The sequence below is a fragment of the Saccostrea echinata genome, unplaced genomic scaffold (assembly GCF_033153115.1).
Source record: "Saccostrea echinata isolate AGI-Se365-2 ecotype Australia unplaced genomic scaffold, CSIRO_AGI_Sech_v1 ptg000029l, whole genome shotgun sequence".
In the NCBI taxonomy this organism is placed as follows: Eukaryota; Metazoa; Mollusca; class Bivalvia; order Ostreida; family Ostreidae; genus Saccostrea; species Saccostrea echinata.
This window is the reverse complement of record NW_026889778.1, coordinates 39,315,886-39,328,039: the sequence shown is the minus strand read 5'-3', so window position 1 is coordinate 39,328,039 and position 12,154 is coordinate 39,315,886. Positions and strand designations below refer to the sequence as shown.

Genomic DNA, 12,154 nt, shown 5'->3' with positions numbered 1-12,154 from the left:
TATATATGGAATTCTTCCAAAACTTGCGTATCGTTCCAATTTTAAAAATAGGATAGACACTACATTGAAAATTGGCACAAAATACAGAAAATATAAAGAGAAAAAATTTAAAAACTTTTTTAAAAATGAAAAAAATATGGAACGCTTCACGAATTTGCGTGTCATCCTTGCGCAGGGGCCATGCTAATCTTCTCTGTATCGTTCCAATTTTAATATATGTACTGCCGAAAAGCAAGTACAATACCTACTACTTTTTGCAACATATAAATACTATGGAACAGAGAGTAATATGAAATAGCCCTTTTAAATATTTGCATACTGTAAACAGCTGAAGAAACGTTAATACTACGTAACAGGAAAGGTAACTGCTACACATGTGCCTATGTGACTTACACATGTGCACACATGTGTAATGAATAAAAGGAAGGAAATAAAAATTAACTGGAGTGAGGGGGTGAATGGGGGTGGGGGGAGGGGTCATTGTGCAAGAAAAAAATCGATAGCTTTATTTAGAAAGCTAAAAACAAAGGAAAATAAAAGTAAATAATTCTAATTTTATCATATTTCATATCTATCAAGTTTTGCTCTGAATTCTTATAATCAAGCTACAACCACGATTTTCTCCGATGCCCAGAAAAATGACTGTCGCATATATTATTGAGATATGGTTGGTCAATGCGCAGAATGATTAAATGATATTATCGAGAATGGTGAACGCGATTCTAACTAGTTGAAGTAAATTGAAAGGGAAAATAAAATTCACTAACCTTATATTACTTGCTCTTCGAGTCCTTATAAATTTTTATAGAATTTAATTTCCAACACGTAATCCAATGCACATTTAGCCAAAAAAATGACATCGCTGCTGTATGAAATTGACATCCACTTTGATATATGAACAATTTCCTTTCACTTCCTTACACTGAATAAGAAATATTCACAAGAAAATTGGATTCTAAACTTCTCTGACGACCGCATGACAATCTCCACACTTTTGTTGTCACGGACACGACGTCACAGTAGGCATTACGTGAACCAAAGGCTACGGTCAAAGGGACGTAACTCCATCTTACTTGTATGCACATTTTTTCACGTGATCCCCGGATAACGTAAAGACACTAAGTACGCGTGTGTAAAAATAGAAGAACATGATTTTTTTTATTAAATATAATTGAAAATACACACAAACAAACCAAAAACAAAGCAATAAAAATAAAATGAAATAAAATAACAAATATAGCTATACTGAGCTATTGAATCATAACAAACTAATTCATATAAAAATTGATTAACAATAACAAGAATAGAATAAACGTCTTAAATATCTACATGCAGTAAATAAAATTCATGCACAATGATACTGAAATTGTAAAAATATTAATTACTATTGCAGTTTTATATATGTGATAGGGTGTGGATAGTTTTTTCTCTTATTCTACATTTATTTATCCAGGGGTAAGCGCGAACGCAGACCCCCACACTTAAAAATTACGTGCCCGAGTCGCCCGCATTTGGGGCGATCGCAGGGTTCAGCCGATCCGGAGTGCAATGGAAAGGCCTCGCCCTGGAGGGACCCCCTACTTGATCAGGGTGCCCTCTGCACCAGGTAAGTATGAAAAGTGTAGTTGATACAGAAACTTAAAACTATGGCGCTGCGCAGAAAATTTGTGTTTAAGAGACCAGGGACGGTTTTATAGAATCAATGTCGCACGGATAGGCCTAAAAATGCAACATCCCCCTCCCAAATCACGCGCTCACCTTTAAATTTGACCTCTGTGTAGCAATCGCATATTTTACCTATCCTCATACATCTTTCCTACACATACTCCGTTTTCTGGTTTGTATGACGAGTAAAACTAGGGAGTTCCCAATATCCGGTTTAAATATTCATCAAACCAGTCAATTCCTTTCTTTTCAAAGATATATCAAAATAGAGGATGGATTTCAGGGTTGAATATTTATATTTTTAATATTTATCATAATTTTAAGGTTCATTATGATGTGATTCTGCTTGTATATTCAGGAACTATTTGATTAAGTGGACTACTTTCTTCCCCTACCGATTCTAAATATAGATAGGGATGTACCCGTTTCTCAAAATAATTCTACGTACGAAATTTCTCATTTCAAGTTTATTCGTACTGTATGCGAGTTGTATCGTGCGGATGGAGGTGGGGATAGTCTGATTCTATAAGACTCAAGGAAGTTATTACATGTATTTTTGACAGGCCCATATGAAGTGATTTCAGTTGGGGTGGGGTTGGGGGGTGGGGAAGTTAGGGGCATAATCAAACTTTTTTCAATTGGAAGGGGAGGGCACTACCAAGCAAAAATTACTTGACAAACAAAATTGTAAAAAAGGCCTGGTCATCAGACATTAATATTTTGCGGGGATGGGTGGGTTGGGGGTTTGAGAGGAATTAAATTAAGTAGCTATGTTTTCTATTCTATAAGTAAACTATATATATCAGTAAAATTATAACCCGTGCCCCCCTTCCCTTTCCAATGGCCAGGTTTGAAATTGCAGTTCGTTACTACTCGAAAATTCAATCAACTGAAACTGTTTCGATTTGATGAGCTACAATGTATTGTCTTTATTGGTAGGATTGCAAGTTCAACATTTTAAGTTGACAATAAATGGAAAATGTTCGTGCCTGTACTTCAAGTTGCAAGATTTTGCATTTAAATTAGTGATTTCCTTTTAAGTTATTCTTTGGTGCATTAAATTATATTTCATACATTATTTGTTTTTTTTCCCTTTACATACGTCGAACTGACGAATAAATTATCATATAGTTTTTAGAGTACAGTGTCTTTATCTCGATGTACATCCAAGAAAAAAAATTGTCAAGTTTACAATACGTATTTAAACATGCCATTCGAGATTCGAGAAGTATTGGCGTTTTCTTTCAGTCAAAACAAGCCCACCTCCCAATAAATAAATAAATAAATAAATAAATATTTGTCTTCCCCATTTCTGCATTCATGTTGCAATTGCTTCAATAAATAGAATGAATAATGATTAAATGTAAAGATTGATAGTAAATAATTCGTTTTCGTGTCAATAAAAAAATCTAAAAAAAAAATTCAAAATACACAATTCAAAATACAATCATACATACATGCCTTTGCTCATATATCATTAAGTTCTTTTTTTTATCGTAGCCATAACCAAAATAAACAAATCCGAATAAAAGAAAACGACAGACGTTTTAAATCAATATTAAGAAGACGAGCTCAATAATTAAATGTCCGAGGCAGAAGCTCGTCGATGCACTCGAGAGGGTAAATAATTGACCCGTATCCATAACGAATATAAACAAATATGGCTAGGAAGCATGGTGCCTAACAAAAACTGGAATTTCCCTGTTTCCTCTGCGTAATGGAATAGCTGATCTCGCCATGTATAGAAAATATCTGCGAGAAATCGAAGCTAAGGAGAATGTAATGGGAACGCAGTGCAGGTAATTATAATAGATATAAGGTCGTGATTTAATACAAGGAATATATATATTCATTCATGTATTAACTTATTCTGAGCTAAAAAAATGTTCTCGTCTTAGCGGATTCAACAGGGGTGGTAAAAGAGTTTAGGACCTCTTTCACGCCTTTAATGCTAAATAAAGCTATCTCTCTAGAATGACCCTAACATGTAAATGCTACACCAAGGAGTAATGGCCTTTAATATTGATCTGTTGGCGTGGTTTACATAAGTATCAAATATACAACTAAAGGTTGAATAAAGGGGCGGATCATTAGTTTAAGCTAGAGAGAAATATGCTTAAGGCCAAAATAAAATTATTGTGTGTATGGAATAGCCTCCCGCTTCATTTAAATTCCTCCTGAAAAAATATTAGCCAAAGCTTGGAATTTTTCTTTCTAATTAATCAATTCCTAGCCTGATCACATGTTCCACTAAATCTCCCTATTAGTGTGGGGTCTAAGCAAAAACGGGGGTCTTGGTTGATAGCATAATTACAGAAAGTCAGCAAACCAATATCTTCACTGTTTATTTAACTTTTTATATAAACAATTTTAATCTAACTTCGATTTTGAAATTAAAAAAATCCCTCACTCCCACCTTCCCTCCCTGGGTCTGAATCCCCCCAGGCGGTAATTCAAAACAAACATTTTTTAAAGATGGCCTAATATAAATAAAATATTCATAATTAACATTTCAATATTTTTCCTCCTTATATCAGTGCACCAGCAAGTTTAAGGACGGAAAATGCCGACCCTCCCCAAAATACCACCATTCAAAATTCTGGAGCTCTAGAAATCCAGAATACCTCTCAAAATGAGGGACATACTTCGGGTCCAAGCACAGCTCAAAATCCAGACAACTTAGTGTCCCAAGGTGCAACTCCGCCCCAAAATGACACACAAAATCCAGGTCCAAGCACCGCTGCTCCGGCTAAAAAGCAGCTCACTCCAGAGGAAGAGAAGAAAAGAAAAGAATTTATTGAACATCAAAAGAGGGAATTAGATAAACTGCTAGAAATGGCAACGAACACTGAAATGATGATTTTCAAATCCTTTCCATTTCAAGAGGCGATAATTTGTGGAAATTTCAACGCTAATTTTCCTAACACAACCAAAACCATACGTATATTTACAAGCAGTACATTTACAGGTATCTTTAGATGACAAATCACTCGTTATGCGTTTCAATGCTTTTTTTTTTATATTAAATTTATTATCACTATTTCATCTATAAAATAAATCACGATAAAATGTTTTAAAAAAAATCTGTATTTAGAAAAATTATTGAAAATAAGTTCTCTTTGATTTGCACTATCCAACAGATACGAAATATGAAAGAAATAGTTGGATGGCCAAAGCTTACCCGAAAATAAAGGAACACTGCTTCAAAAAGGGATACGAGTTTCAGGTGGTGGACATGAGGTGGGGCGTCCGTCAACAAGCAACAGATGATCACATGACCACTGAGCTTTGTATGCATGAACTGCATCAATGTCAACAGATTTCAAAAGGACCAAGTTTCATAGTAAGTAATGCACATTTTTTCAGCTTTCATATAATTTTGACCAAAAAAAGATGCATTTTTTTTTCAATGGGTCATTTCAAAGTGAAATCTTCTTCCTCAATTAAATAAAGATAAAATAGATACGAAAATGACGTAAAGCAGTTTCATTTCGTACAAGGTCATGATCAAGATTCATTCTTTTTTTTTTTTTTGCTGATTGGGCAAAAATTAAATACAGGATAAGTTCAAGACAATTGTACATATTTTCCTCTTAAATTGTAATATAACAAGTCGAAAATAAAACTAAAAATCGTAAGCAATTTATCCAAATTGAAGAAATATTGAAAATTAATTACACAAGAAATGAACTTTATTACAGTCCCTATTTGCCCACAAGTATGGGTATCGGTCCTTATTAAGAGTTATCAATGCAGATGAATTTCTGAAGATCCAGTCACAAATAAAGGAACCAGAAGATCTGAAACTCATGGCAAGGTTCGAATCTTAGATCACCGATTGTATTTAAAAAGAAGAAAAATAAGAAATATATAAAATAAATATTCAAGGTAGACGTTATTGAATATTTACTCATAGTAAAGTAATAATCTTGTCTTTCATTTGAGAGAGAGAGAGAGAGAGAGAGAGAGAGAGAGAGAGAGAGAGAGAGAGAGAGAGAAGGATGCTGGTAAAATGCAGGGACAAAAAATTGGATCAAGAGACTCCTCTCCTCACTTTTCAAAATCAAAATACATAACGATGAAAAAATGAAAAATATGTTATGACTTCAGTCTGTGAAATGAACGTCAAATGTCTGTAGTTTTGAAAATATCTAGAACCTTTTCAATGACATATTTATTGCAGATGGTACGAGCAAGACAAAAATGCGGTACCAGAAGTTTTCGTATTGAAGCCCATCAGCAGAAATATTCCAGATTTTCTGTCAAAAGACTTTGACAAACAGTCAGCTGGAAAAACCCAATTCTGGAACGAGAGTGAAAAACTAATGGCGATCATTTCTCGTGGAGCAACACTAGGTCTAGACGAGGTAGAGGCAACGAAGTATAAAATGTCGGGTTTGTATCATGTTTATTTGAACACTTTCAAACTGAATTTACACATATTTTGGTAAATAGTCCTTGTTGTAGCGATAATATTATTTAAGCCTAATTTTTCTAGCACACGTTTAGCATATTAAATTATAATTGCACTATTGTTATGCTGGCAAATTTTGATTGCCCAAACCTATAATACCTTTTTTTTTTAAATGCAACTTTATACCACATACAGTCAAACCTCGTTATCTCGAACTCAATCGGACCAAAGTCTTCAAGAAACTTTGATATATCCGAGGATTTCTGATAACGATGGTAAAAACATAACGAAAAGGGGTTAGGACTACCAATAACTTCGACTTGTCCCTTTTATTTGAGATATCGGTGTTTGAGATAACGAAGTTCAACTGTTATATGAAATCAGGATTTGTACGAGATGCTATATATTCATTTTAATCCCCTGATCACATTGTACATTCTACACACTCAAAATTACTCCTGGTAACAGTTGTTCTCAGTTACTTTAACCCTGACAAAATTACTACAGTTATCTATTTAATCACCAAAGTTAACTATAGTTTATTTTGAAAAATACTTCGAGATTTTGATTTACTATGGAACTTTTCTTAAAAACTTTTTTTCGAAAGTTAGGTCCTTTATATCACTAAAATTCCAGTTCAATAATGATGTAACTTTCAGAAATAAAACATGTATAATATTTCTCTTAAATTTCAAAAGATACCATTTAAGGTTTGGAGAAAATCAAATATAAAATTTTGAAATTCATAGTAAAAATTCTTTGATCTACATGTACTTCAATAAAAACTTTGATTTACTATTATAAAAAAAGAAGGATTTAAATTAGTATTAAAGTAAGAAAAATTGGTACTATAGTCGAAACTTTACTTTACTACATTAAATTAAAGGTTACTGTAGGTTTTTGTTTGGCTAGGGAAAATGGATTTAATGTTAGTTTAATTTACTTCAAGTTCTTTTCAGGTTGCTTGTACCATGTGTAGTACCATGTGTATATGTACAGTCAATGTTTATATCATGCTACTGTCACATACCACGTTTTTCTCCATACAATTATTTACTTAGTAGAAATTACCCTACTTCATGTATCTTAAAATTCATTTTGTACAATGAATTATTTATAAATACACTTCATCAAATCAATTGCTTTTCTTCGCCAGACTTTCATTCCTGTAATTAATTTATCACATGGGTATTTTTACAGCTAAATAATTGAACCCATAAAGTGTACCTATTATCGAAACAAATTAAAGAAAAGCTTGCAATAAATCTCAATCATGCAACCTAGGCCAAACAGCAAATCCAGTTTGAAAATCATTTGACATCAAAAGAAATATCTGTACAAATCTACATGTATTTGACTTGTATCTCCCCAATTACAGTATACAAAACAAGATGTGTTTGTGAAACAATGATGCCCCCGTATGGCAGCTTATAGCAAAGGTTAAAATTCCTCAAATGCAAATCAGATATGTTGGTACCCAAAGTAAGGTCTTGTGTCGAGAAATAAACCTGTGAAATATGAAAGCCTTAGCAGCAACCATTGAATAGATATGGAAAAGGTTAAAGTGTTCTCAAAAGTATGTCAAATGAAGGTCAAGGTCAAATGGTCAAAATTAATGGTCCCAAGGAAAGGCCTTCTTCCAAGAAATACACAGGTGAAATATGAAAGCCGAAGCACCAATCATTCAAAGTTATGACCAGGGTTAAAGTTTTCCAATAGTAGGTCAAACTCCAAGGTCAAGGTCAAAAGATAAAAGTTGTTGGTATCCAAAGAAAGGTCTTGTCACAAGGATTACACATGTGAAGTATGAAAGACCTATCACCAACCGTTCAAAAGTTATGGCCATGGTTAAAGTTTTTCAAAAGTAGGTCAAACTCCTAGGTCAAGGTCAAAAGGTCAAAGTTGTTGGTATCCGAAGGAAGGTCTTGTCACAAGAATTACACATGTGAAGTATGAAAGCCCTAGAACCAACCGTTCAAAAGTTATGGCCAAGGTTAAAGTTTGGTAAAATTTTGAAAAACTGGGTCAAACTCCAAGGTCAAGGTCAAAAGGTCAAAGATGGTGGTACCAACAAAAGGTCTTGAGAATACTCGTGTGAAATATGAAAGCCATAATCCCAGCCAATCAAAAGTTATTGGCAAGGTTAAAGTTTTTTGCGGACAAACAGATAGACGGACGGACAGGGCAAAAACTATATACCCCCGAATCTTCGATACGGGGGCATAATAATATTCTTGTAAAAAATAATCCACACAGAAGGATTGTCTAAGTTTTGGCACCAAAGACCAACTGAAGAAAAAACCCACTAGATTTATTAACTTGAATTTTAATATTAAATAGCAAATCATTAATAACAAACCGAGTTGAAATATGAAGTCAATAGTCGGTATGACCGAGGGATAGTCGAATACTCAAATACTCAGTGTCATCCATGTTGAATACGCATGTTAATGTAGGGAAAAGCACATTGAATTTGGTGACATCATGTAATCAATAACTGAAATCATCTATTTATACTACCATTCTCACGATAAATTAAAGATCACACTTTTTGACATTAAAGACAACTGCTTCTCTAATAAAAATGGAATTCAGAAATTTTCATTTTATGTTGTGTTTGGTCATTCACAAAGTTATGTGTTAAAAATCTTTCTGATTTTGCTCAAAATTACTCCAAAGTTAACATAAAAGGATAATGGAGTTCCTCATCGGCATTATTTATGCTATGAATGGAGAATATGTCTCCCAACAACCGTTTAAATTTCCATGGAAACTAATTGTGCTCTTTTGTTAGCCGATCGGTTTTTCTATTTATATTGAAGCAGATTTTATTCCTTTACTTGAACATGAAAGAAAAATTTATTTGGCTTTCTATTCTAGAAATATCGTGCTTCTATCAATTAACTATTGTTATTTTCAATCATATGTTGACTCGACATATCCAAGTGAACTCGAAACAAAAGATTCCACAAACTCAGCCAAATCTGTTCTTTTTTCAATCTTCAACTTCCCCTTTTCATACAGTTATATTCCTGTATTACCTGTATACAATGTTTGTGTCTTCCAATTACTTTGGTAAGCAAGAGCATGTTTGAGTACGACCAATTTTCAAACTGAGGCAAGCTACTGACAAATACATTGAGGTTGCATTGCAAGCCTTTCAACAATCTTGTTTTGAAATCAGCATTAAGAAATAATTATGTATCGGATATAATGACCTTGTTTGCAAAACCAATCTATTATTGAGTCGTCTTTTGACTAATAGTTTTTTTTGTAATAATTAGTGGGTCATTGTTTTTACAAAAGCTTTAGCTACGGATTACTCGATAAATTGGGTTCAAAGCGGGTGTGGCCAGTAGACAAGAAATGCTTTTCCTCCTGACATCATGCTAATAAATACGCTAATTAAATAATAAACTGCTAAGCAACACTTGAAACTTAAGTATTAGTTTATGCTTAAGGACTTAAGAATTTTTATACAAATGACACCTGCTGCTTCCAGGGGACCGTGGTTTCGCCCAGTTCACGATTTGTACTGTTTACAGGATTGATGAGATCGATCACTGTTCGTTTTTTCTCCCCCCCCCCCTTTTTATCTATTCATATTCAGTAATGATATCACAAACTTGAACAAGTATATGTTATTCCATTCAATTACTATGAATAAAGTCACAGCACTTATATCCATCCACACATTTACAAAAACTTCTTCAACAACATCACTTTCAGTCGATGAACATTAAAATGTGTCGGAAAAAGTAAAACAAAATTACCGATTTTAAATATTTTTATTTAAATTTTAGTGACAGAAATGGAAACTGAGACTGGTTTAAAAGAACGTGCCATCAACAAGAAATGCTTCTGGTTCAGAAAAAAGTTCCGGGATATTGAGAATCAGGAACCCAGTTATACACTGTCTAGATACATTGGTGAGATTAGTTTTGGAGATATTTATTTATTTGTAAATAAATTTACTACCTACGTTAATTCCTCCCAACACAATCCATATACATTTATTTTTAAGATAATTAAATTATGTCTACAATATCCAAATATGTTTTACTACGAGATAACTCAATTCTGTTGACACCATCCATATAATTATGTTTGAGTATCAGATATCTAAATTCTGTTGACAGAATACTCGGTTCCTTTGAAATTTTTGAATGGACTATTTGAAGAAGCTAAATCAAGTCCATACTTGGATTTATCAACTGAAGAATACAAGCTAGTGTTTGTAATTATTGATGATACCCAGCACAGGCTCTTTAAGCCACCATGTGTGCTGGAAGATAAGACTTCTGATTCAACCCGTGGGTTCCTTAAACTTAAGTTTGTCAATAAAGGAAAAGATGCTGTGAACATTTTTAGCATTCTTTATCATAAAAAACATTTCCGTCTTACATTCAACCATATTGCAAGTTAAATTCTACATTCTGAATTTCCTACAGATATTCCCAAACTGTTGCTTCCAAACTTTTCAATTAAAAAAAATACACTTAAAGTGCCTAAATGTTAAATATTTAAAACAAAATTCTCCTAGGTGTTCTCGCTTTTCCTTTTCTTTCAACTATAATCTAGCTGAACATGTCATTACTGGTGATGTAAAGTATAGTTGAAAATGACGAAATAAAACAATCATTTTAAAAAGCTCTAAATACATGGAGCCCCGATATTTCAACTGGCAAGAAACTTCATTTCAATTATGAATTCTGTCAAGGATTATGTAAGACGATGGGCAAGAAGTGAAGGGGAAGACCTGAACACTTTGTCGGATTAGATTAAGTGTTTAAGTTCAATATAATTCAAATGTATTGAAGAATCGTATTAGGAAGTTGAAAGGCAATAGGCGAACCATATATCATTCCATTTTCACTAAACCGGAATTAAGCGCTAGAAGAATTTAAAAAGACCACATGAACAATATGTTATTGTTCCAGCAGGCTTGGCTTGTATCATTATCGTCTTTGTTTCTAAGATTACTGTATTTTAGAAGAACTTAGTTTTAATTCTACATCTGGAAATGCATCTTAGAACTCACAGTTCACTTTCTAAGGATATAATTCTTCAAAAGCACATGTTTTCAGTCTTAAAAATTTTACTACAGTAATATTCCAATTAACGAAAGTGAGTTCTATCTTCCCTACCTATACTAGATTCCTAAACTTCATACAAAGATACGTTATTGGGTCCAACAACTGCTCCACCAAGCGCCTATCTTTACCCTTCACAATAATATTAACTGCTGTAAAGGAGAAACTTCAGACTGTTTTACAGCATATTTAAAAAGTGGTGTAATCAAATGTGGACTCTCAAAAATTACAAACAACTTTCAGAAAATTAAAAATCTTAATATTTTGGAAAAGTCAGTGACATCAAAACGTATGATTTTTTTCTACACTTTATACAACCATATACCACGATAAATTAAAACTGCTCTTTTTTTCTTTTTTTTTATCTCAGAGACAACTGTTTCTTCAATTAAAAAATTGGTCATTTTTCATAATATTATCTTGAAATTAGTCATTTACAAAATAACTTTGTAAAATATCACTGATTATACACATAAGTACTCTAGATCTGAGGTTGATTTAAAAAGGATGCTGGAGTTACTCATCTATGTAGTCTTTGGAAACCTGCCTCGGGATCACGAAACATCTGAAGCTTAAGTCAAATTCCTTATGTTGTACTAAAATAATGTAGAAGTCAAGCAGACCAAATTTAAAACATTTCCAATATTGCTTTACAAAAGTGTTGTTATCTGCAAATTAAGAAATGAATTTAACAATTAATTAACATATTACAAGCGATTGAAAAGTTGACTTAAATCTGCCTGATGATCCTGGGGCCAGGCCCCAAGACCATAAACTGATAACAGACTTAAGTCAAAATTTCAAATGGATATAACTTTTGAAATAATTTTGATTATAAAATAAAATTTTCATTATATGTTTGAATTGAAGCGTTTTGCACAATTGCAAATGTTTAAGCTAATATGTTAAATGAAACTAAAGATATTGAAAATCAAAATTTTGACTTAAGTCTGTTCTCAGTTTATGGTCTTGGGGCCAGTTC

At 33.0% G+C, this 12,154-nt stretch overlaps 1 protein-coding gene and 2 non-coding genes across 3 annotated transcripts in view; 1 reads left to right on the top strand and 2 right to left on the bottom strand.

The window, feature by feature from the left end:
• Window positions 1–130: 130 nt before the first annotated feature.
• Window positions 131–239, bottom strand: LOC133195997 (U6 spliceosomal RNA). The gene has a single exon (XR_009722268.1). It is a non-coding gene; the product is annotated as a U6 spliceosomal RNA (small nuclear RNA).
• Window positions 240–1,450: 1,211 nt separating this feature from the next.
• Window positions 1,451–1,614, bottom strand: LOC133195989 (U1 spliceosomal RNA). The gene has a single exon (XR_009722261.1). It is a non-coding gene; the product is annotated as a U1 spliceosomal RNA (small nuclear RNA).
• Window positions 1,615–3,402: 1,788 nt separating this feature from the next.
• The window catches only part of LOC133194270 (NACHT and WD repeat domain-containing protein 2-like), a 32,345-nt gene continuing 23,593 nt past the window's right edge, over window positions 3,403–12,154 (top strand). The window contains exons 1-6 of the mRNA XM_061330260.1: window positions 3,403–3,464; window positions 4,203–4,633; window positions 4,806–5,008; window positions 5,367–5,482; window positions 5,849–6,060; window positions 9,883–10,008. Coding sequence (XP_061186244.1) covers window positions 3,403–3,464; window positions 4,203–4,633; window positions 4,806–5,008; window positions 5,367–5,482; window positions 5,849–6,060; window positions 9,883–10,008 — 1,150 coding nt within the window. The remainder of the gene's footprint in view (window positions 3,465–4,202; window positions 4,634–4,805; window positions 5,009–5,366; window positions 5,483–5,848; window positions 6,061–9,882; window positions 10,009–12,154) is intronic.